General features: G+C 31.6%; 2 protein-coding genes across 6 annotated transcripts in view; one reads left to right on the top strand and one right to left on the bottom strand.

The window, feature by feature from the left end:
* The window catches only part of LOC130666344 (microphthalmia-associated transcription factor), a 142,172-nt gene that overhangs the window by 104,500 nt on the left and 10,533 nt on the right, over positions 1-27,139 (top strand). For all 4 annotated transcript variants that reach the window (XM_057467224.1, XM_057467222.1, XM_057467223.1 and 1 more), the window contains exon 4: positions 11,609-11,789. In XM_057467224.1, the coding sequence (XP_057323207.1) occupies positions 11,609-11,789 (181 nt within the window). The remainder of the gene's footprint in view (positions 1-11,608; positions 11,790-27,139) is intronic.
* Positions 20,160-21,954, bottom strand: LOC130666346 (uncharacterized). Of its 2 annotated transcripts, XM_057467228.1 has the most exons (3): positions 21,724-21,954; positions 20,755-21,638; positions 20,160-20,390 (listed from the first exon to the last, which is right to left on the bottom strand). In XM_057467228.1, exons 2-3 carry the CDS (start codon positions 21,279-21,281, stop codon positions 20,387-20,389), a joined length of 531 nt encoding a protein of 176 aa, XP_057323211.1. In that variant the 5' UTR covers positions 21,282-21,638; positions 21,724-21,954; the 3' UTR covers positions 20,160-20,386. The 2 variants fall into 2 exon arrangements, with proteins under 2 accessions (XP_057323211.1, XP_057323212.1); XM_057467229.1 differs by lacking the exon at positions 21,724-21,954 and having other exon boundaries at positions 20,755-21,647.

Below are 27,139 nucleotides of genomic sequence, written 5' to 3'. Positions count from 1 at the left end.
TTTCCGGAAACTAACTCCGAGGAGGGTTTTACCGGAGTGATAGATTAAAATACTTGCGTTTTGACATTATTTGACTTACAGGCATGATCTTTGGCACAAATATTCCCAACAATCTCACAAATCACCCACCATCGAAGTTTTCGAAAAAAATACCGATCACTTTGGGTAAATTTTATTCCAGGTAAGTTATAATTAAGTCAGTATTTTTATTTAAGTCGATTCAACCCAGGTAGGAAAGAACAACTGGGCAAGGTTTGGACCAAGCCTTGGCCAAGCGTCACTAGGATTATGCAAGGCTTGGCACGTGCCTTGGCTGAGCATTGGGCCAAGGATTGGTCCAAGCCTTGGATGATAGCCATGTCCCCAGCCTTGGGAAACAAAATATCAAGCCTCGGCCGAGTCTTGGGAAACGAAAAATTGAGCCTTGGCCAAGGCTTGGGAAACAAAAAGTCAAGCCTCGGCCAAACCTCGGGAAGCAAAAAATCTAAGGCTCACCCAATGCTCGATCTAAAATGTTATTATTTAAACTAATAAATATAATTAAAAAAAAGTTTGATCACACTTTTATCAACATTACATTGAATTGTAATTAACTAATTACTGAATTAATGGGAAATAACGAATAAAATTATTTGGGGGCTACCGGGGTTCGAACTGAGATCCTTCTGATTACTAGGCCGGGACGCTATCCACTGTGCTAAATCTGATGTCCAAATAATCATGATTTTTTTGCTTGTTAATTATTTAAATACAATTTAATTTAAAAATATTAAATCGTAAACATGGGGTGAAATGTAGTTTTATTTAATGAACTTAAAATTGTCTGATGAGTAATGACATATTTATATCAATTTGTAATTTTATGATTTGATATAAATGAATAATTTAATGCAAAATAATCTGTAATCTAAAAAATCAAAAAACACGTTTTTTGGGTTCACAATAATGACAGATAAAAAATATCGAATTGTTATTTTTTATTAAATAACAATTAGTAATTAAGCTAATCGAAGGGAAACGATTTATTACACCTAAAAAAATTTTTTTTGAGTATTATAAAACCAAAAATAATTGTCAAGAGAAAGAAATATATTCTTAATGTTGAAAACAATTTAATAAAAAAAAAAATTATCATTTTTTGGAGAGGGGCCTCTCTGCCCCACAAAAAAAAATTTTTTTTTGCCTTCGTATCCACCAATGATGTGAAATGTAATTTTTCTTTATGTATATTACATATAAAAAATTTGAATTTAATGAAATTTCATCAACTTTCAGAATTTTTTTTTTCAACTTTTTTAAAGGATACCCCATTTTGACCGCCAAAAATAAAAATTTCATGTTAACTAAAGTTTTGTGCATAGCAATAACTAATTAAATGAAAATTATTGTATATCAAATAATTTTACTTTTTAAAAAATATCAACTCTTGATATTAATCGTATACTCGGTAGACCGTTATGCCCTGGTCTTCTCTGTATACATATATATAGATACATGCAAAGTTGATAATTTTAATATTAAATAAAAATTTAACCCAGGCTGAGGCATTGGCCAATGGTCAGCTGCCAAGGCTCGGCTTGACAAAAATTAAACTATCGGACCTAGCCTCGGCCGATCCTCGGGCCAATGGTCAGCGGCCAAGCCTCGATTTAACAAAAATTAAACTATCGGGCCTGGCCCTGGCCGAGGCTCGGGCCAATGGTCAGCGGCCAAGGCTCGATTTAACAAAAATTTAACTATCGGGCCTGGCCCTGGCCGAGGCTCGGGCCAATGGTCACTACCCAAGGCTCGGCTTAATTTAATGAAACCATTGGACCAAGCCTCGGCCTAGACTTGGGCCAATGGTTAGCTGCCAAGACTTGGCTTAACGTAATCAAACCATTGGGCCAAGCCCTGGCCGAGGCTTGGGCCAATGGTCAGCTGCCGAAGCTTGGCAAGTGACAACAGGGCCAAGGCTCGGCCTATCGTCAGCCTTGGCGATTCCTACCTGGGAAGTTATAATCAAGCCCAATAAGTTATTTAAGTTATATGTAAGTTCATTGAGCTTATGTGAGTTCTATAAGTTAACGTAAGTTAAATGTAAGTTCAATATTTCGACTCGGGAATAATTTCTTGATCCAAATAATTTTTTACTTCAATAAAGTAAGAAATTTCACTTGGTTCAAGAAACTAAATTTCGAAGACGTTTTATTTCTTGGTTCAAGATTTCCTTTTTTTCTGTGGACAAATACATAGTAGTTAGATTTTTATGAAAATTACTAAAAATGCGTTGTACCATTATAAAGAATATGGTGAATTACATGTTAGTTTTTTTACTTCAGTTAATATAAATAATTCATTCATATATTAGTATAACAGGAAATGAAAAGCATTTCATAATTGCGCAACAAGCAGAACAATGTAATTGGCGCGTACTCATCTACAATAAGCGCAGAAAATAATGTGAAGATCATAGTAATGACAACTTAATTAATCACACTCGTTATGAGACATCCGGCGGCAATATTCTATCCGGCAACGATACGGTGTAGAATCCATTTACACTGAAAAAAAGTAATATTTGTCCCAAATAAATCAATTTACACTGTAAAAAATTCGCGGAGTGAATGCGGATTAAATCCGGAGTGAATGAATTTTTAATTATTCACTCCCCTCGGAGTGAAATTCACTCCGCAGGGGAGTTTTTGCGGAGTAGATAATTTTTTATTAATTTAATCCCTCCGGAGTGAAATTCACGGAGCGGAGTTGTGTAAGTATTATTTATAAAAAATAACTCTACTCAATGAAATCGAAGTAAAAACTCGCATATTACATAATTCATCAGCTGATACGCACACACATACGCGAACACATATTTAGACACACACGCGCACTCGCACACACATGCACGCACACATTTGCACACACACACACACACACACACACACACACACACACACACACACACACACACACACACACACACACACACACACACACATTTGTACACACACGCCCACATTTGCACACACGCACACACACACATTTGCACACACACACATTTGCACATATGCATTCCTGCACACATTTGCACACACGCACACATTTGCACACACACACACACACACATTTGCACACATGCACACGTTTGTACACACACGCCCACATTTGCACACACACACACACACACACACATTTGCACACATGCACACGTTTGCACACACACACATTTGCACACACGCGAACACACACGCAGATATTTGTACACATCCGAACACACATAAGCACACATTCGCACATACGCACACAAACACCTGCACACACTCAAACACACACATGCACATAAACACACACTCGCACACACACACACACATATATTGTTTAGCAGTTTCATATAAATTAATATAAATTTATTTAAGTATTAAAACTCCAGACCGGAGCGAATTAGGAGTGAAATAAAATCCGCGTCACTCCGCAATCACTCCGCTAAAAAAACTCCCAATTCACTCCGCATGCGGAGTGATTTTTTTCAAAACTCCGGAACTCCGAGTGACGGAGTGAATGCGGAGTGAATTTGGATTTAATTTCTCTCCGAATTCACTCCGGATTTTTTACAGTGTATTTGTGGCTTTTTTAAAATATTTCTTAATGATAAATAAATATATTTGGTACAACAAAATATGACAGTTGATTCAAATAATTTTATAATTTGACGGAAGTATATCATTTATTTGTGGTAAGTAGTTGATATATTTGTAGTAAAGATACTAAATTTGTGACAAACAACCTAAAGATTGGCGGTACTATACATATATTGGAAGCCCTTATTTTTTGTAGCAATTGGATCATTTCTTTACCACAAATAAATCACTTATTTCGCGCAATTAAACTACTCAAATATATTATATCTTTCTCACAATTAAATATTTATTTGGCTATATCCAAATATACGATATCTTGCCCGCATGAAAATAACATATATTTTGATTATATATAAAAAAATATACCGTAAATATATAATTTTATAAAACGGCAAAAATGTATGTATAATAAAATATAAAATTTATATAAATTCAAAGTTATACTTTGATTTATAATTTAAATTATAAAAAAATATATACATATTTTTATAATATGTAATATAATTATAAAATATAATTTTTAACTTATAAAATTCATTATAAATTTACATATATTGGAATGATATATAATAGAATATATTTTTTTATATATTAAATATTATATTGTTAAATATATTTTTTTATATAATTGACGTTGGAGAATCTCAAGATATTGAATTGTATATTGTATTATATAATACATTATATATCTAAAAATATAAAATAAAATATGAAAAATAAAGACTTTTAGTTTGTCGATGATTGTGAGTATCAATAAGAATATATTTTATTCGAGTAAATTAAGTATGTAGATCGAACTTGAAAGGATGTATATCTTTTAATATATACAAGCTTATATACGAGCATTATATATTATATTGTACTGTTAATAATATAATTTGAATTATAAAATCATAATATATATAAACCTATAAATTGACACTATATAATGACATATATTTTTTTTATATAATCTAATATTATATGGAGTTTTTATAATGATAATATATACCAAAATATAAAATTATATATTATATTGATATACTTTTAAAATATAAAATTTTATATTGAAAACGGCAAAAAAGTAGTTATTTTTAAATATATAATTATTTATATTCTAAATTATACTATAATATAATAAATATTATATTATCTGATATAATTTCAGAGTATAAGTTTTTTTCATGCGGGTGGGCTCAAAAAAATCTTAGTCGGCTCAAATAAATCTTTTTTTCAGTTTATATTTTGACGACTTTTTGCAAAAACCTAAATATCACATAGGTTCAAATATTAAGTTAGAAAATCAGAGACTTCTATACGGTTACGATTTGATAAATTTGCTATTATTTTACAAATATTAGAATTATCTAGGTTTTGCATTCCTTCGTGGCTTTCACACTGCTGTTTAAATACCGTATGCATACGGCGTATTCGTGAATACTGTTCATAATATTTAGACTGAGATTTCATAGAGTTTATACAGTGTGTCTACGACGTTTATACAGTGATTCTACTAAATGTATACAGTGCTTCTACGAATTTTATAAAAATATTAGATTGTGGAACAAAAATAGAAAACTTCAATTAAATTCTGTATGTGATCTAATGGATTAGGAGCATCAGTTGGACGGACTGATTAATGTTTGTTCTTGATGAAAAAAATCCGACGACTGGCTGGGCTCGAACCCGGGTTTTTCCGATTCTAAGTTTTTACTGCTATCCATTGCGCTGACCTACGTATATTATCACGTAAGAATAGGTAGTATATTTATTAAGATACCAAAAAGAAATTGAAGAAATTATAAGCCCGCGATGTCATGATTGAATATTATATATATTCTTGGTATAATATATTATTTAACCTTATTCATACATTACACTATAGATTTTTAAAGATATAACTAAATTATTTGTGCTGGAGCAAAATAACTTTTAACAGTTTCACAAAAAAATATATAAAATATAATAAAATTTTATGAATTTTATAAGCTTTCATAAAATTATTTTTTCACGGGATATATTAGTTCTTGGGATATAAACGCAGTTCAAACTTGGTAATAAGATGCTAACAGACCCCTGATATGACTGGATGTCAATTATAAAAGTTTTTAATAAATTCTGTGATTTTCAATATTTATGTCAACCGCGTATTCACCTGCCCTTCATCTCTAACAATATTGGTAATTTCTAAAAAAAAAAAAAAAAAAAAGTATCTGGAAACCGGTTGATCCTGAGAGCCAGCCCCAAAACTTTTCGCTGTTTCCGAGATCCTGAAGCTCAAAAAAAGTTATATCTTGTATTAAACTTAAACAATTCAACAAATCGAAAATATTTATCTCAGAATCTATTTGATTGAATGATTTGAAATTTACAAAAACGACGACGGCTGAAAAGCTCTTTCAATTGCCGCAAGAACGAGTCTTATCGGTCAATTGGTTTAAAAGATATAGATAGCTTACATACATTCCACAAAAATTCGAAAAAAAATCTGAAAAATGGTTTACCGTGCAGGACAAACTCAAAACCTAGCTCAGAGAGTTCAAAAACGTTACTATTTGTAACTTCAAGTTCAAAAAACTTTTGGACCGGAAGAAAATACATTATACGGAAGAAATAATTTTTGTCCAACGAAACCGGTCGAAATCTGCAACAATAACCAAAACAAATTTTTTTTATTCTTTTTATTTTTCGTATACATCTTAAACTATTTAACTAATCGCCTAAAAAATCTAATCAATTGTAAGTCTTGGTAATACCTTTAGATTGCCGCCAAGGACGTTCAAATCGTTTAATTCGTTCCAGAGATGTAGGACAATAAAAATTTACATACACACATATCCACCCACCCCCTACACTCAGACACACACACGCACACATACACACAGGCACTCAGGCATTACTCTGAATAGACTTAAAATAGCTTCACAGGATCTCAGAACGTCGAGATCTGATAAAAACTCGATTTTCAAAAATCGGACCGAAACCAATATCTTCCCTTTTTTTTGAAAATTTCCAATTTTCTTAGCAGGAAGTTAAAAATTGTTGAAAAAATAAGTTCAATAAAAGAAATAAAAGTTTTTTAAACGAGCTTCAAAATTCATTTTACGGAATTAGGGGAGACCGGGGCAAGACGGCCCACCTGGGGCAAGAAGGCCCACCTCAAAAATTAACCAAAAATTTTTTTTTCTTGTTTTCTTTTGATTATCACAAATTTAGACTATTTACTCATTTTTAGCCCGATACGTGTATCTAAAGTTCTGATATTTGTTAAGTGTATCAATACTATATTTATAGAATTAACAACATTAACTATTAAAGTGGAAAAAAATTAAAACACTCAATTTTTTTCTACAGAAGTGAAAAAATGACTCGTATTATATCAAAAAAAGTTATTTCGAGTAATATTAAAGTAAATACAGTTGTTAAAGAGAAAAATATAAACATTTGTTACGCGGGAAATTTTTTTTATAATTAAAAAAAAAAATTTTTTTTTTCATTTTTTTTCGGAGGGGGGCCGTCTTGCCCCAAAAAAAAAAAATTTTTTTTCAGGAGCTTCACCAAAATTTTGGTGAATTGAGTTCAAGTTGGACAAGAGTAAATCGACTTGATGGTTAAAAGCCACAAATAATAATAACCGGCTTAGGTGGGCCGTCTTGCCCCGGTCTCCCCTAAGTCTTTATTTGGTTTCACAATAATTTAGGAATAAAGCAATCAAAGGTTTTTTTTCTCAAAAATCTTCGGATAGAAATATTCCCAAAACTCAGTCAAAATTAAAAATTCGTATTATTTAGATTGAACAATTTGCGAAATGTAGTTGGTTTGCACAAACTATTTTATTCTTGCTGTTGTTAGAATTTCATCACATCTATCATTAAAATTTCAATGTCGTTGTGTCTTTTTCGTATGGAATATCTATAGTCACATGTACACGCTTGTAACTTCGTTCCCTTGGGTATGTTTTCTTCCTATAATGAATACACAGCATGTTGTAGTCCTGTATCTATACGCAATGGATGCGATTACTTTATGCATTCTACTGGGACAAGTCGTGCTTATTATTGGTGTTTACATAACACTTGTTTACGTAACTGTTTATCCCTCGCATCCCCGTCTCTATCGACTGGAGAACGTTACGAGCATAACAATTCTGCTTATGCATTATTATCATATGTGATCAACATAGTTCTTTTATTGACTAAAATTCAATGACATTGTTTCTGAATTATAGAGCCGATATTCCATCTTATTTTATTCCTATGCAACTGTTAAAAATAATCAACAATTACCTTTATATTACAAAGTGCACTTTATCTAAATCCATGAACTAATAAAATATATTTAATAAAGTAATCGATCCAAAAATCAGTTCGAAAATATATCAGAGTGAAAAAATTTGATTGACTTTTAGTTTGATCGAGTTTTTCTTGGACTCATGTTCTATTTCTGAGTCGATTTAAAAGTTTTGAACTATTTTTGATCCGTTATGTCAATAGTATATTATGCACTCAGTGAGGAAAGTAGGATATTTATACCCACGTGCGTAATTGCGTACCTAAGCCGAACGTGAGAAGTCCCCTCTGGCACCATTTTTCTGTGCTGGTGAATAGTTCGTATCGAGATTTTCTCTTAACAATCGAAAAAGGGGTCGCTTCATTTGTAACTATTTAATTGTGAACAAGCTATTATCCATTTGTTCAGTCCCTGATGAATTTTTTACTCTTCGAGTGTAGTCTCTTTGATTTTCTAAGACAAATCAAAGATAGGTCCATTTTTCGCCCTGGTAATAAATAGTATACACACCACGAAGAAAGGTAAGACGTACCAATCCACGTGTTTACTGCCCTCGCCTTAGGCTTTGAAAGCGGCACGCAATTATAGGGGAGGGTGGGGCAGAGCGGCCCCCCTAAGCCAATTATTATTTTTTGTGGCTTTCAACCATACGATCACTTTACTTTTGTCCTATTTCGAACAAATTTATGGACATTTTGCCAAAATTCTGAAAAAATTTTTTTTTTTTGTGGGGCAGAGCGGCCCCCCTTCAAAAAGTGATAAAAAAAATTTTTTTTTTCGTTTTTTTTTTTTTTAAATTGTTTTCATCATTAAGAATGTATTTCTTTCTGTTGACAACTATTTTTGGTTTTATATTACTCGAAAAAAATTTTTTAAAGCGTAAAAAATCGTTCACTCTCGATTACCTTAATTACGAATTGTTATTTAATAAAAAAAAATCAATTCTATAATTTTACTTTATTTCAAAAATTTATCAACTAAAAAAAAAAATTTAATTTTTATAAATTTTTAGTGACTAAATTTGCCTCTTACATAGAGAAACGGCCGAAAAATATGAAAAAATAATTTTTTCGGAAGTTTCGGCTGGTCCATTTTGCCCCAGGTGTTATGCGTAGGGCTAGAAATGTGGAATTATAATAATTTTTTTTTAATTTGACGATAAAAATATGAAAAAATCACTTTTTCAAAATTTTGGGCTTGTCCATTTTGCCCCAAATGTCATGCGTAGGGGTAAAAATGCGCAAACCTATCGGATTTATAGTAATTAGTCGAAAAAAAAAAAATTTTTTTTTTGGTCAAAATTTCAGGGGGGCCGCTCTGCCCCATGGGGGCCGCTCTGCCCCACCCTCCCCTACACATAGGTTGGAATGTCCTACACGGAAAAAACAGTTCTGTAAAAGTTACAGAAAAAAATCTGTAAAATTTACTGATGACATTATTTGTAAAATTTACAGATAAAATATGTTATTTTGACAAAGTCATAAATGTTATTTTTATAAATAACATAATGTAATATTAACAGATAATATTCTGCAAAAATTACATATTTTTTCTGTAGATTATACAATATTACTTTATGTAATATTTACTTAGAGTTTATGTAAAATCTACATGAGTACACTGTAAAAAATCCGGAGTGAATCTGGAGTGAATTCGAATTGAAATTAAATCCGAATTCACTCCGCCACTCGGAGTTCCGGAGTTTTGTGTGCGAGTGTGTGTTTGCGTGCGTGTGTGCAAATTTGTGCGTGTGTGTGCGTGCGTGTGTGCAAATGTGTGCAAATGTGTACAAATGTGTGCGTGTGTGCGAATGTGTGCGTGTCTGCAAATGTGTGCGAATGTGTGAGTGTGTGCAAATGTGTGTGCGCGTGTGCAAATGTGTGGGTGTGTGCAAATGTGCGTGTGTACACACTTAAACACACACATGCACGCAAACACACACATGTACGCAAACACACACTCGCACACAAAACTCTGGATTTTTTACAGTGTATTTGCATAACTTGCTTTGTATTTTTTACATAAATACTTCTGTGAATTCCACAACTTCACTATGTCACTTACAGCCTCACAATGTAAAAATTACATTTTTGGTTCTGTAAAAATTACATAATTCAATTGACAGATAAACATCTGTAAATTTTACAGACTTTTCTGTCATTTTTACAGAACTGTTTTTTCCGTGTACTTTTCTCCCTTAGTGTGTAATGTACTATTTAGATCAGCGGGTTGCCACAAACTACCCTCTCCACTTTTTTATTTGACTATCTATTCCACTGTTTGACCACAACATAAAAAATAATTATTAAAAATAAAATAAAATTCTAAGAGTGGTATTATTGGTCATAATAGTATGAATTAATTAACTAATATAATTATAATAACATGTGCTGATTGAGTACGCGCAATAATTTTCGAATAATTAAATATTTTTACGTAGAACTATTATATCGCGTGACAAATGCCAAAAAGGCGAAAAAAATTCTTTTTTTTTGCCAATCACTTTGCGAACATATTCTAAACTTGAAAATTTTGTGGTCTAAGGCCAAAAGAGCGTATAAAAATTTCGTTTCTAACCGCCTGTCAAACATATTCTCAGCTAGAAAATGAAAAAAAAATGCTTTTGTATGATGGATAGTGTGGCTCAGTGGATTTTAATAAATTGAATGGAAAATAGCATAGGCTCGGATAGCTCAACTGGAAGAGCACTCGATGTGTAACCGACATGGTCTGGATTCGACTCCCAGTTTGGCCCGTCCATAATTTCACTCCGGAGGGATTAAATTAATAAAAAATTATCTACTCCGCGAAAACTCCCCTGCGGAGTGAATTTCACTCCGAGGGGAGTGAATAATTAAAAATTCATTCACTTCGCATTCACTCCGGATTTAATCCGCATTCACTCCGCGAATTTTTTACAGTGTACCCGCTAAGAAAATCAACGACTTTCTGAAAATTCGGGAAGATATTGGTTTCACCCCGATTTTCAAAAATCGAGTTTTCATCAAATGTCGACGTTTGAAGGTGTTAAGATGCTATTCTAACATTTTCAGAGAGATGTCTGTATTTGTGTATATGGGTGTGTGTTTGGATGTAAATCTCTCACATCTTTTTAGTGAATGAACCGATTTAGATAGTTCTTGCGGCATTCGAAAGATTTCTTCTGAACTTAGATTTCCACAAAATTTTAGATCATTTAGACTCTGAGATATCTAAGAAATACGAAAAAAAAAAATTTGTTTGTTTCGTTTTTTTTTTTTAGATATTTCGAAAGCTATCGATTTTTGTTGTACACCCTTTTAGCATAAGCCAATCTAACTGCTGTAGTACGCCCTTTTGGCACTCGTCACGCGATATTTAAAAAAGTGATTTTAGAATGTTTAAAAACCCTTTTGAAAGCGAACTTTTTTCATAAAATTTTGAGGGTACCCCTGTTTTGCCCCTCCCTCCCTTTTATCGGCTATATCTGATCAGATGAAATTGTCTCTAATGAGATTTAATAATTAAATCGATTTTCAAAATTAGAGATTGTTTATGCCAAATTCAATATTCTCGTTCTTTAATGTATTTATCATCCTTGATACAAATAAGTTTACATTTTTTCAATTTGATATATTGTACAACCGACAATTGACAGCATGGCAAAATTTATAATTCCGTTTTAGTAACAAATATGTTTTAAAGATTTTTTTATAACGATTTATCTTTTTGTTAATTAGGCAGAAGATCTTTTAGATGACATCTTATCATTTGAGAATGGATCCTTGAAAGATGGTCACACCGGAAGTCATACAACTAGTTTACCAGATTTACAAATAAAACCGGAACCATTGTTACTTACTGACGCAGAAATTCATGCCCTTGCGAAAGATCGTCAGAAAAAGGATAATCACAATATGAGTAAGTTTAATACCAAGACAAGATGCTTGTAGTTGTATCCGTAAAAGTTTTTAATTCATGACTCACGGTATCATACTACACAAGTTTGTGCCCATTGTTTCCACAGCCATGCTATAAATTTCTTTAGATGAACTTGAGTATACCACGTGAATTAGTGAGTTAGTTTTTGTATTTTTACAGTATGTACACGGAAAGAAAATTATGGCAGCGGTTCCCATAATTTTGTGAAATTTTTTCCTATACCATCATAGGAATTACGACCATAAATTATGGGAGCGGTTCCTATAATTATAGGAATGGTTCCTATAATAATAGGAATGGTTCCTATAATTTATAGGAATACTTTCTATAATATTATGGGAATCATTCCTATAATTTATGGGAACGGTTCCTATAATTTATAGGATCCATTCCCATAAATTATAGGAACCATTCCCATAATATTATGGGAATGGTTCCTATAATAGTATGGGAACTATTCCCATAATATTATGGGAATGATTCCCATAATGAAATTGGAATGGTTCGTATACCATTATGGGAATCATTCCCATAATATTATGGGAATAGTTCCCATACTATTATAGGAACCATTCCTATAATATTATGGGAATGGTTCCCATATTATCATGAAAAAATTAATTTAAAGAAGTGTGGTAATCACTTCTACAATACACGGAAATATTATTAAACATAAAAACAAAAATTCAAACATTGAAAAAAAAAATCGTATTTGGCAAAAAAACATTAAAATTTTTAACAAGAATTTTTTGTCAGCAGAAAACATTCAAGAAAATTCAAATTTTGGGAAATTTCTACACTATTGTGCAAAAAAAAAATTTTATGATATTATAGGGATGGTTCCCATAACATTATGGGAATAGTTCCCATAATATTATAGGAATAGTTCCTCTACCAATATGGGAACCATTCCCATAATAGTATAAGAATGATTCTCATACCATTATGGGAATGGTTCCCATAATGATATGGTAATGGTTCCCATAATATTATGGGAACCGTTCCCATAATGGTATGGGAACTATTCTCATACTATTATGGGGATGGTTCCCATATATTATGGGAACCATCCCTATAGTAGTATAGGTACTATTCTCATACCATCATGGGAACCATTCCCATAATGCATAGCAAAACTTTCCATAATTTTCTTTCCGTGTAGTAGCAAAAAGATGTATTAGCGGTGAATTTAAGAAGCGAAAATGTTGCGAAACGAAGTCTAGTAGGGTTGAGCCGAATATGGAATAACCGTTTCGAGCGTAAGCCGTTGAGAAAGAGGTAAAGGAGAAAAACTAAGCGGATAAATATCGTATATAGTAAAATTTTAAACTGATTTAAGTTCTTGAGTACTTGAAATAGTAAAACCGGGATTTTAATTGATAATTTTAATTTGTACTTCTAATCTGCTTTATATTTTTTTTGAGTCGATTAGAATTTTTCCTCGATGTTTTATGTGGTAAAGACTTGAACATAACAGAAAACTTGAGATAAAACTAAGTATTTGCGGAATTGATGTTTATTCTAAAAATTTTTTTATCTTTCCACTTGAGATGTGTTTATAGTAAGGTGTGCTGAATAGATCGAGCATTTCTTTTTTCATAAAAAGTTTCAGAATTTCGATAAAAGACAGCAGAATAGTGATTCTCTGGAGTATAGGCTCATGATATTTGCACGTGACAGTTGCGTTTTCTGATGCTATTTTTCTATTTAGAAAGCACGTAAACAAGTTATATGTCTATGATTTTATATCTCATAACTTGTTGAAACGAACTGAAAAAAATTTGATAGGAAATTTTGCGATCGAAAAAAAAACTTTTGATAAAATTTTTATTACTCACCATAATTTACAAGAGATATAGCAAATGGCTGACAAGTTCTTTCCCGTGTAAGAAAAATTTTGTTCCTAATGAATTTAGATTTGAATTTCATGACGAAACTCAGATCGTGACACAAGTATGACTTTCATCATGAATTTACTCCAACTTTTCGTCTAGTAAATCAGTACCAATTATAAAATTAATTTATTACGTCTTCGAATTTGACTTGGGATGACTTCGATAGAAACTTGACTGAATTTTTACTGAATTAAACCATTTGTCAAATTTATCGACTCAGAAATTACCAATAAATTTCTTCTATCAAGTACTCGATTAACGTAAATCAGTTTCGATTGGGAAATTAATTTAGTGAATAAACTTCGGATTAATTGGATAAAAATTTGACTGAGTCATAATTTTGTCGTGATTAAAACTGTTGATACAAATTCATGATGAAAGTCATATTTGTGTCACGATCTGAGTTTCGTGATGAAATTTAGATCTAAATTCATTATGAATAAAAATTTTTCTACACAGGTTCGATTTTCACAGGAATTATTTAAATTGGTTAAATAGTTAAAAAGTTACAGAGAGTTACACACACCCACACGACCATCCTTTAGCGCCCATTGAAAATAAAATTGCTTCCCAGGACCTTGAAACGTCAAGATCTGATAAAAATTTCATTTTGGAAAATCGGGGTTAAACTTTCAGGTATAGATCTAGTAAAAAATTGTATACACACCACGGAGGAAGGTAGGACGTCCCCATCCGCGTATTAGCCACCGTCACCTTGACTCGGGTTATCATACACTGTAAAAAATTTTTGATGTGAAAATAGTCCGCGAGGACTATACACGGTGACCTCGGTGTGAAATTTTTACGGTGTGAATCATCAAGAGGTGTACTTTTAACACGGTGTGAGTGTTATCTTTCACACTATTCAGTGTCATCAGCTCAAAACTCATACATTATTCGATCATATTATCTATAGTTGAAAATAACCCAATAACTGTTTTTGATATTCAAATCAAATAATTCAACACTAACTTCAGAAAATGATAATCTAATTTTCTTTAATAATGATTAAAGAAAAAAAAATTAATGACTGAACCAATAAAAAAATGTAATGTCAAGTATTTTCAATTGAAAAAATTACTCATTACAAGTAACAAAGGATTCAAATGTGATCGTTCCAACTAACACAGCCAAAAATTTAACACCGTGCGTCGTGTTTTTTACAGTTGAGGAATTTTTCACGGTATACACGCGGGTTGGAATGTCTTACTTTCTTTTCTTGGTGTGTAATATACTATTATTCGATTGAAAAATTGAATCGAACAGTTCAAAAGAATGAATAGTCCGAAGTTTTAATTGAATATTTTAAAAAGTTTGAAATTTGAATTAAACAAATTAATCGTAATACGAACAATTTGAAAAAATAGCATCTACTTAATAGAGCAGGCAATAAATGAGCATTGAGATTTTCGCGAACAAAGGGTATCCCATGCAGGAGCTGCCAGAGTTGAACGACAGGGCCCTACTTGGCCCAGCACTGGGGAACCTAGCTAGTGGCACATCTATATTGGCCCATGCTTGGCTCAAGATTGGGTACTCAGTCCTGGCCATCCCAATGATTACCCGAGCTCGGGCCAAGACTGGGTAAGCTAGCCTTGGCCGTTACAATGATTACCCAGGCTTGAGCCAAAGTTCCCCTGTCTTGGCCATTCAATGGCAAGCCAGACTTGGGCCAAGATAGAATTACCTAAGTTTGGCTATACCTATGGTTTAATAAGTAGATTATATAAATGTATCAGTTCAACATTGGTAGGTTCGTCCAGTAGCTACCGTTCGGGCCTAGTAATCAGAAGGACGGCAGTTCGCGCCCGGTGCCCAGCAGAATTTACCTCCTTTAGATAGTTTAAGCGTTAATGATCATAAATTCTACGAGGTTAATAATAATAAAATTTTTTTTTAATTAAATTTATTCGTTTCCTCGAGTCATGGGCAAGGTCTGGCAAAAAAGTCAGGGCCAGGTCTGGCAACCAGGTCTGGCCCAATGTTATCATTCCAGAGTCCTACCATGGCTGGCTTAGTAAAGTTAAAAACATTCTCTAAAAATAGATGCCTGAAGAAATCGTTTTGTTTTTTTAGCATTTAAAACTATCAATAGATATCATCACTAAAACAGTTCCTGGAATTGACGAATGGTAAAAGATATTGCTGCTATAAAAATATATGGACGATTTTATTTCATTATCACAGGCATGTACAGATGTACTCTTTGGTAATTGCACAGAATTTGTTGAGTTACATTTAGTTTAATTGAGTTGACTGAGTAAATTGTTATAAGAGAGTTGGTTATTATGTAATAGAGTATTAACGTATAAAGTATAACTGGACCGCGTGGTTGTAAATCACCCGGCCGGCCGGCTGGCGTGCGTGTAGAGCACCCTGAGTCTATTGATCACTTATACAGGGTGTCCCAAAAGTAACAGACATAAATTAAGGGTGAAAAGAGGATTCAATCTCACAACGAAAAGTCTTAGAGCGTTTTTTGATCTAACGCGCAGGCAATTTGTTATTAATTGATGTAAATGACCAATTAGAAATTCACTTGAATCTAAAAAGTAGAGGAGGGAGACTCGACGAGAACGATAGTAGAGAGACGTAACGTGCATCACGCAAAACAGTTGAAGATAACGGAGCTTTCAGGTTCAAAAGAAAATAGAATCATCTAGAATTTTTTAATTGAAAACTTGAACAAGAAGGAAGAGTCGAGCTGTCAAAATACGTCGGGTTTTTTTTTAAGAAAAAATTATTTATTGATAATTTAGACGAGTAAACAAAAGAGCCAAGCTCTCTAACGTCACTTTTAATAGAATGTGAATTTTTAAAAAATTTTAATAATTTTCAGAAAATATTATTTTTAAGTTTCCGTTAACAAAATTTTAAAAAAATATATATTTCGATTATGTTTATGATCAAAATGGATCTCCATGTGAAATTTATATCATTCTTTTTAGTATATTTTTTATGTACAAAAATAATTTAAACACGTTGAAATTGAGCGGGAGATCAATTTAAATCATACAGAGATGTGAACATTGCTCTGTAACTTTTATTCATGCAGATAACCAAATGTACATATTGATGAAATGGGAAAATGCTTGTGATATATTCATCTGGCAATTGTCGATCGATCAAAAATATTTGCTGTCCCATAGCTCCACAAAATCTCACGTTCATGCTGCGAGCTTATAGATTGATAACAAGTTACCGTAGAGGTGCACGTACATTCTTTTCTTTCTCAAATTGTCTTTTTTTTTTCTTTTTTTTTTTTCAAACTGAATAAAAGTATGAAGAACAACACGTGAACAGAATTTACGTATATCAACTGCTTATTGAATTTTTATAGATCCAAATATAATTCTTAACTTTGCAAAAAATTTAAAAAAATATACTTGCATATGGCAGGGGAGGAGGGGGGGGGGGGCAAAACGGGATACTTAGAAAAACATTAAGTTTTCAGGGACCTTAATATATTAAATCGTTGTTTTTAACTTCCAGCTAAGAAAATTGAAAATTTTCAAAAAAAAAGGAAGTTATTTTTTTGACCCCGATTTTCGAAAATCGAGTTTTCATCAGATGTCGACGTTTTAAGGTCCTAGGAAGCTATTCTGACTATTTTCAGAATGATGTCCGATTGTCCCTATGTATCTGTGTATGTGTATGTGTATGTGTGTGTATATATGGATGGAAGCACTTCAAATCTTTTTAATGAACTGACCGATTGAGATGGTTCTTGCGGCAATCGAAAAAGTTTGTTGGCCGTCAACTTTCCTAGAAATTTCAGATCGATCGATCAAATAAACTCTAAGATATAGAAGAAATACAAAAAAGGAAAAAAATATTGTTTTTAACTTCCCGCTAAGAAAATCGACGATTTTCGAAAAATTGGGAAGTTATTGTTTTCACTCCGATTTCCGAAAATCGAAATTTCATCAGATGTCGACGTTCTAAGGTCTTAGGAAGTTATTCTGACTATTTTTAGAATGATGCCCGAGTGTCTGTATGTATGTATGTGTGTGTGTCTGACCGGTCTATAACTTTTTAACTAATGAACCGATTTGGATGGTTAAGGCGGCAATCGAAAGAGTTTGTTGGCCATCAACTTTTCTGAAAATTTCAGATCATTTGATCAAGTAGATTCGAAAATATTGGCGAATTACGGAAAGAAAATTTTTTTTTTTTTTAGTTTTTTATTGATTTCTCAGAAACGACTCGAACGATCGACTTCAAAATCTAATCAGCTTTAGAACTTAATAAAACACGTCGATTGCCGCCTCAACCACCGAAATCGGTCAATTCGTTCGTGAGATATCGTGGGAGAAAGAAATGCTAAAAATGGTTTTTTTCGGAAAGAATGGGATACAATAGTATTTTCGAGCTCGAAGAGCTCGAAAATGTACTTACAACAATGTTTTCGAGCTCAAAGAGCTCGAAAACAGCGGGAAGTTTTGGGGCTGGCCCGCAGGGTCAACCGATAGACAGATTTTTTTAATTGTTGTGAAATTTTTGAGAAATGGCTCGATTGATTGATTCCAAAATCTATAATCAGCTCTGGAACTCAATGAAACGCGTCGAACGTCGCCTCAATCATCTTCAACGGTTAATTCATTCGAGAGATATCGATGGCGAAAGAAATAGTGCAATATTGTTTTTCACAAATATCTTGAACCAATCACATCAAGAATTTTATCAGCTCTAGAACTCAATAAAACGCGCCGATTGCCACATTGAACAGCAACACCGATTACTTGTTTCAGAAGATATCGATGATGAAAAGTTTACAAAAAACACTTTATGCTATTTTTTCGGATAAATCGTAATATAATGTAATGAAATTTGTTTAAAATCATACCAATTCTTTGTCTTCATGGTTTTTCTCAATCCCCATATTAAGTGATGCAAGTCGTTCTTTAGTTAAAATAATATTATCAACGAAAAAATTGAAAAAACACCGTTTTTAACATTTTTTTCGGAAACTTTATATATTAAGGCTCTGATCTGTGTCGAAATTAATTTAAATCCTTATTTGAGTCACTTACATTGATTTCTGCTTCAATATATTTATTTCATTTGTTTCACATAATTATTAGATGCAAGGGAAGGAAAAAAAAATCTGGACATCGGTTGACCCTGTAGGCCAGCCCAAAAACTTCCCGCTGTTTTCAAGCTCAGAGAGCTTGAAAACATTATTATTGGTAAATTTTTAAGCTCTTCGAGCTCAAAAAACGACTAGACCGACAGTATATACATTTCACTGGTAGATCGGTTTAATTTGAGGTACATTTGAAATTCATATAGTAAACTATCCTGTAAAAATAAAGACAATTTTTATCGTTTTAATATTTCATCGCCGATATCTTTTGAACTAGTAAACCGATTTTAACGTTTGAGCTAGCATTCCCCGCATGAAAAAACTTTATATGTGAAAACATATATGATAGAATATATGAATATTATAATGTGATTTATTGTACAATATATAAAATAATATTTATATTTTTGCCGTATTAATATATGATAATATATTGAAAAAAATATATTGCTAAAATATATTATCAATATATTTATCAATATATGACTTTTTATGTATGTTTTACATATATATTTTAATATATCTTTTTTACATTGATATATTATATTGAAAGTAGTATATTAATTAATATATAGTATTTTTTATATTTTTTATATATGTTTTCCAATATATTGCAAAATATATGGTTTCCAATATATTGTAAAATATATGGCACTTTTTTTACTTTTCTTAGGTTATTGCCAGTATATATAAGGTCAATGAAAAGACAGAGAAAAAATAATAAATTTGACTTTTTTTTGTAGAATTGTGTAGAAATTGCAAAAGTATATTGAAAAAATAAAATTTTCAATATATTGCGAAAAATATAAGTTTTAATATACTGGAAAAATATAATTCCAATATACCGCGAACCATATATTTAATCATATAAATTCTTTCATATATAATCAATTATATAGAGACCATATACCACTAATTATATGAGTCAAAATATATGGCTATATATATCAAGTTTATTATATTATACTTATAAATTCTATATATACTATCCATATATGATAAGAATATATTGAGCATTATAGATAATAATATATATCGAATAATACAAAACATTATATACAAGTAAATATATTATGATAAATATATAATCCAATATATGTAAAAAACATATATTTTTCAATATAGATATTTTTGCCGCTATACATTTATCACATATTCACCATATATTTTGTTATATACTTTTAACAATATATACACAGAAAAAAAGGAAATCTTGAAACAAGAAATAAAATGTCTTCGAAATTTTTTTCTTAAACCAAGCAAAATTTCTTACTTTATTGAAGTAAAAAAATTATTTGGATCAAGAAATTATTTCCTTCGCGGAAGACATAATTTTCTTAGTCTAAAACATAAATTCTTTAAGGGGTTAGGGGTACTCAGAGGCCTGAAAAAATGATGATTTTCAATAATTTTTTTTTTGTAGTTAATTACTTTATTTGACAAAAATAAAAACATAGCTTTATTAGAACACGTTTCGATTTGACTTCACGAAAATTTCAAAAAAAAAAATTAATAATTCAAAAAGTTATCGCTGTTTTTGTAGAGCCCGTTCCTCCCGAAGTCCTTTGCGGTGATCATCATAAGTCCTTGGAGATTCATCTAAAATCAATCGGACAAGAAAAATTAGTTTTATTAATAGATAATCTTGTGCCTGATCGAAGCTTTTTTTTTTTTTTTCGAAATTAACAAAATGGCGGCCTCAGGAAATTTTTTTCAAATTTTCGAGAAAAAAACCGACAGTTTATTGTTAAAAAAAAATCGAAATTTTTGAAAAAAAAAAAAATCCTTCGATCAGGCACGAGTTTTTAATGTATTTCAAAAGTACAATAAATTTTATTGAAATCTACCGAGCAGTTTTTAAGTTACAGTGATCACCAGTTCAGAAAACATAGTTTTGAGAAAAACGCATTTAAAGTTTTGCTATGGATTTATGTCGAATTATAAGAATTATTTAATAACTTACACTGAGTCATCTATTCCTGGACCATATAATAGCTCTTCAGCCGTCATAGCAGCTTCCAAAATATTGATTTGCTGGTGCCTACGTTGCAATCGACCTTCTCGGGTGTTATCATTAGCGCGCTTATCTGCTACTTTGATACGTGCAGCATCCATTCTTTCTGCATACCGATGAGAATTAGGCCCACAATTAAGTCCTAGTGTATTCATCAAGACTAATACTGAATTTATACCCTCATTAAATATACACATAGCAACGTATGCAGCTATTTGTACGACAGTAAAACTAGTATTTACCGTTTTTGGGCATATTTTCCATACTAGTTGGTTAAAGCTTTCATTATTATTCTGATTGAATCCACCTACACATCTTGAAAGTAAATTTTCATTACTAAGACCTTCGTATATAGGCTTGATAGCTTTTAAAACATCAGAAGGTAAGGGAGAATAATCGTGAGAATAGGTATCAAGCTCTCCTCTTGCTTCAGCGCGCTGGTAAGAGCACCAAGATTCTTCGCCTTTTGGACACATATCATGATTCGGTTTTTCATCACTCGAATTTCATCAAATTTATTATTCGAAATTCAGTACTGCTGTCTTCAGGTACATCATCTTCAGTGTTTTGTTTTAATTTTTTAGAAGATGTACTCTGAATACTTTCATCACGTTCGGCTGTTTTCGGATTAAAAACATTCTTTCTTTTGACTGAACGCGACTTATTAATTTTTTCAGAACTCCGAAGTTCTCTTGAAACCTTTCTAGAATCACGTCCCATGGTTAATAATTTAATTCACTTGAGAAATAATTTATCACAAAACTATCGACTGATCAGTGCAACGACTACAGGTATACTGGCAACCAAAAATTATTTTTCAGTTCTTGTACTACCTACAAATTGTGAATATATGTAGAAGGATTTATATATATATATATATATATATATATATATATATATATATATAATTATACATACATTAAAATGGGGAGATATTCATGACAATGAAACCCGAAAGGTCGGTTGCTTGCAGCTGTTTCTAGCTACCTGCTCTCGAATGCCACGTAGCACCCGAGCGTCCTTTGGTCATTGTTAAATAACTCGAAAAGAATTTGTCGGATTCACTTCAAATTTTCACACAATATTTTAAAAATATTATACTTTAAGAAAATGCAAAAAAAAAAAAATCGATTTTTTGAAAATTCTGACTACCCCTAACCCCTTAAACCAAGAAAAAAATTTCTTGGTCCCAAAAATTTATTTTTTGGTTCGAGAAGATTTTTTTTTCAATTCAACAAATTTTTTTTTTGGCTGAAAATTGTTACGTTTTTAAGTCAAGAAAAAATATTTTGAGCTGAAACGAAAAAGTTTTTGAACCATGAAAAATAATGTTTTAAACCAAGAACAAACTTTCTTGGCCCAAGAAAGTTTGTTCTTGGTTTAAAGCATTATTTTCTCGGGCCAAGAAAGTTTGTTTTTAACTCGAGAAATTTGTTTCTTGTCTAAAGACTGTTACCTTATCGAGTCAAGAAGCAATGTCTTGAGCTAAAAAAAAAAGTTTTTGGACTAAGAAAAAAAATTTTTTAAACCAAGAAGAAACTTTCTTGGGCCAAGAATTTTTTCATTTGTCGCAAACAAAAAAAAAATTTTCAGCCAAGAAATTAATTTCTTTACTTAAGCAAATAAATATATCGAGCTAAAAAAATTTATTTTTTTTTTGTTTCATTTTTTTAATGAACAATTTTTTTTTTGTTTAAATATTACAAACAATGCTGTGAAGCAAATAAATACTGTATCAGAAAGCATTTATAAGGGATGGGGGCAAGTTTCGCAATAAGCTAAATATTTAAACAAATTGAGAAAAAACAATTATCGCTTAATCGAGGAATCGAACCCAGATCGATTCGGCGTCACGCGAGAGCTTTACCAACTAAGCCATTCCAGCCTTTGCTAGGCTACGTTTACTTTGCCCACATATACTGAACCCCACTGGCTTATGGTCAGTCACATTTTTAAATTCTAAACCCAGAATTAATATTACAAATGTTATCGCCAATAATTTAGAAAAATGTTAGTTTTGACATTTTACCAAAATACTGAACGGATTGTATGAATCATTCATAAATGAATTTCGACATAAATATAAAAAAGTTAAAAAAAAAAAAAAAAACAAATTTAATTACAAAAAAAATTGAGAAATTATTCAATATTATATAATTACATTAATCAATTAATTTATTATAATAATATAATTTGGTTATTTAATTTTTAATTTATTTAAAATAAAAAGGTGAACTCAAAATCCATTTGCTGCGCTAGTGTGAGAAAGAGAGAGAGTGGGGAGTATTCATTCCTTCGGGTGCGAAGGAGGGAGCACCTATGAGTGAGAATCCAAGAGAAAACTTTCTTGGCTTGAGACTCTAGTAATCTTCGTTTGAGATTTTTCGTGTGATTGGTCAGAGAAGTACACTATGCTCAAACCAAGAGTTTAAATTTCTTGAATCAACTCCCTTTATTTTTAGTTCGAGTTCGTACCGTTTATTGTTTCAAAACATCATAGTTCTTTAATTAAGTGTATAACTTTCTCGAACTAAATATTTTTATTTCTTGGTTTAAGTAAGTATCATACTCAGATTAAGAAAAATTATTATTAAACTAAAAACTGCAAGTTTTTAAAACAAGTAATTCTATTATTGGACCAAGTATGAAATATGTATTGGCTTAAGAATTTTTTTTCTTAATTGAAGATTTAAAATTCAAGAAATTATTTCACTTCTTTCAAGAAATTTTCGGTTTTCATTCCACTCGCTGAAAAAGTTCTTGGTCGAAGAAAAATTTTCTTGAGTCAAGATTTTTTTTTTTCTGTGTAGCTTTTCCATGCGGGTCAACGCAGATTTTTAGTTTCTAATATGATTTTGGGTGCGTACTATAGCGTCGGTACATAATCGGACGTGACGAGGCCCCTCAATTTGCTCCAAGTTCGCCTAAACTCGAAAAGCAGCGAATTTTCGTGCATTTATGCTGCCAACAATTAAAAAAAAAAACAAGGATAATAGTTAGTCTTGACACGGTAAAATTTATCAGCAAATCTATAGATATATATCAGACGAAAGATTAAAGTAATTAAATTTTAAGAACTAAATTGATTTCAGGGAATATATTTTTAGCCAGGTATAAGTGGCTTACGACCCTTCGTTACTGAGGATCATTAAGTTCATTGTAGTACCAAAAAAATCCTAACGATTGTAGGAACAATGAACGCTTAAAATATTGTTACTAGAGTTTTACAAGCTAACTCCCATACGAAAAAAATATATATCCAGTTATGTATTTTTTCCGTATGGACTTATTATGTGTTCAGACTCAAATTACAGTTGGCTGTAAAATGCACTCGGTTTGGAAGACTTGTAATATCCAATAAATTAATTTAACAATTTTAAAATGAAACAAGTTGTTATATTTGAATAATAATTTCTGTATATACATTAGATACATTTACAGACATCAGCTCTAAAATAGATTTATTCTAAAAGGCAAATAGTTAATGACGAATGTAATTATGGGTTTCATTAGAGGAGGGTGGGGCAGAGCGGCCCCCCTAAGCCAATTATTATTTTTTGTGGCTTTCAACCATAAGATCACTTTACTTTTGTCCTATTTCGAACAAATTTATGGACATTTTGCCAAAATTCTGAAAAAAATTTTTTTTTTTTTTGTGGGGCAGAGCGGCCCCCCTCCAAAAAGTGATAAAAAAATTTTTTTTTTCGTTTTTTTTTTTTAAATTGTTTTCATCATTAAGGATGTATTTCTTTCTCTTGACAACTATTTTTGGTTTTATATTACTCGGAAAAAATTTTTTAAAGCGTAAAAAATCGTTCACTCTCGATTACCTTAATTACTAATTGTTATTTAATGAAAAAAAAATCAATTCTATAATTTTACTTTATTTCAAAAATTTATCAACTAAAAAAAAAAATTTAATTTTTATAAATTTTTAGTGACCAAATTTGCCTCTTACATAGAGAAACGGCCGAAAAATATGAAAAAATAATTTTTTCGGAAGTTTCGGCTGGTCCATTTTGCCCCAGGTGTTATGCGTAGGGCTAGAAATGTGGAATTATAATCATTTTTTTTTAATTTGACGATAAAAATATGAAAAAATCACTTTTTCAAAATTTTGGGCTTGTCCATTTTGCCCCAAATGTCATGCGTAGGGGTAAAAATGCGCAAACATATCGGACATATAGTAATTAGGCGGAAAAAAAAAAATTTTTTTTTTGATCAAAATTTCTCTGGGGCCGCTCTGCCCCACCCTCCTCTATATGAAATCCATTAAATTTTAAAGCCTGGATTTAAGAATTTTCTGCAAAATACATGAATTCTACAAGACAATGAGTCCCTTTAATTACTTTTTAATCCACTTAATTTCAAAACTTGAATTTAAAAATTTTCTGCTAAATACATGCATTCTAAGAGGCAATAAGTCCCTTTAATTACTTTTTAAGTAATTATAGCCGGCTTTTTTTTTTCACATTTCGCATTACTAATGCCAAAAGGGCGCGTAAAAAAAAATTTTTCGTTGTTTTCTAAATTGATACTGTTCTACCATTCCCAAGTTGATTGGAAAAAAAATTTTTTTTATACGCCCTTTTGGCATTACTAACGCGATATAATTATATATATAATTTTTTTTACCCGGGCAGTTGGGAATAAAAATAAAGGAAGCAATTATTTTTCGTTTTTTTGTGTTTTTTATTGATTTCCAAAATTTAATTTATATATTAAATCATCACAAGTTAAATACGAGGTGATTTTTTCATAGCAGTCATATGGCAATTCATTATTAAAGAAGGAATAAAGCATATTATTACACTTTTCTATTTTCTTGCTTTTGTAAGTAGCGATCCATAAGCGTGTTTTAAGCCTAAAATAGTGCATAGAATATTTTTCTTTATAATTATCCAAACATAACGTTCTAACATTCTCATTAGATGCAAACTTAACTAATTTGTCCATCCTCCAGGTGAGAATATCGAAAAGTGAAACTGTAGTGTCACAAATTTTTTCACAAGTTAGGTTCTTCGCGATCCCTCGAATTTCTGCCCACATTTTAAGAAGTCTACTTTTATGTTCTTCAACAGTGACTTCAATTCTATTTCCCACTCTAAGTATATCGTTTGGATCAAATTTTGGCCCCTCAATAACACCAATGGAAAATCTTAATAACTTTTGGTATATCACATCGTAAGCAAGCTCTTTAATTTCGAGTTTTCGTTTCGTGATGTACTCCGTGTCTTCGGCAATATCTGGCGTAACTTTGTCTTCTTTAAAAGGAACAAGATCGAGTCCCCGATCATCTGTATTATAATAATTGTAATGAGTACAGTTCATAAGATAATTAGCAATGTCTCTGTATCCGCAGTAAATACTCCGATTAAGCAAATTCTTCCCGAACTCTGGATTATCAGAAATTGCTCCTGCATGTATTAGCAGCTTGATAATTTCTAATTTATCATTTGCCAAACTATATTCGTGTTTACAATAAAGTGAATTGACAATTCTATCAGAGACGAGCACAAAATAGGTTATTGTGGGTTTATCGGCATCGCGTTTAATAGCAGCTCCATTGTCCAATAAAAGCTTAACCATCTGAAGGTTAGAATTTGTTACGGCAACTAGTAATGGATTAACGCCACATTCACTTGAAAGATCTGGATCAGCGTCATATTTTAATAGTAATTTTGCAATAGATGCAGCATTACGAAAAACTGCGTAATGTAGTAAAGTGAAATTTTCGGGCGCATAAATGTATGTATCTTCTAGTACCTTTTTATAATTATTACTTTTATCAAAAACAAAGCCTTCAATGGAGTAATATTTCTCATCAAATCGAACATCAACACTAACATAAGCACCGTACTTTAATAACAGAGCCGTTATTTTAAACATAAGGAAACACGTTGAAATATGGATCGGATGAATGTCTTCACAGTTTGTTGGAACCACAGTTGCATTGTTTTTAATGAGTAACTTTGCGCATTTCAGTTTATTTGATTGGCAGGCAAAGTGTAGTGGTGTGTACCCAAGAAAATATGGTCCTGTACATCTTGAGTTTACATCCGCACCGTTTTTTAGAAGATGATCCATTATCTTGAGACATCCATACCTGGATGCAATATGTAGAGGAGTCATCCCATTTCTTATACGTGAATTTACGTCTGCGCCTCTACTTACAAGTATTTTAACAACTTTAAACTGTCGTAATCGAACGGCATCGTGGAGCAGAAAATTTGATGGACGATCACATTTTGCTTTATTTGATATTTTTATTTTCTTAGACAATAATTCAGCTGCTTTCACAAGTTTCCGTCTAACTGCCATTTTCAGGAAATCA

Source organism: Microplitis mediator, chromosome 4 (genome assembly GCF_029852145.1).
Source record: "Microplitis mediator isolate UGA2020A chromosome 4, iyMicMedi2.1, whole genome shotgun sequence".
Lineage (NCBI taxonomy): Eukaryota > Metazoa > Arthropoda > Insecta > Hymenoptera > Braconidae > Microplitis > Microplitis mediator.
Note: the sequence above shows the minus strand (reverse complement) of the source record. Positions and strands in the feature narration are given on the sequence as shown.

Excerpts from the sequence above, each read along its gene's own strand:
- LOC130666346 (XM_057467228.1), bottom strand. The coding sequence starts at position 21,281 with ATGTGTCCAAAAGGCGAAGAATCTTGGTGCTCTTACCAGCGCGCTGAA.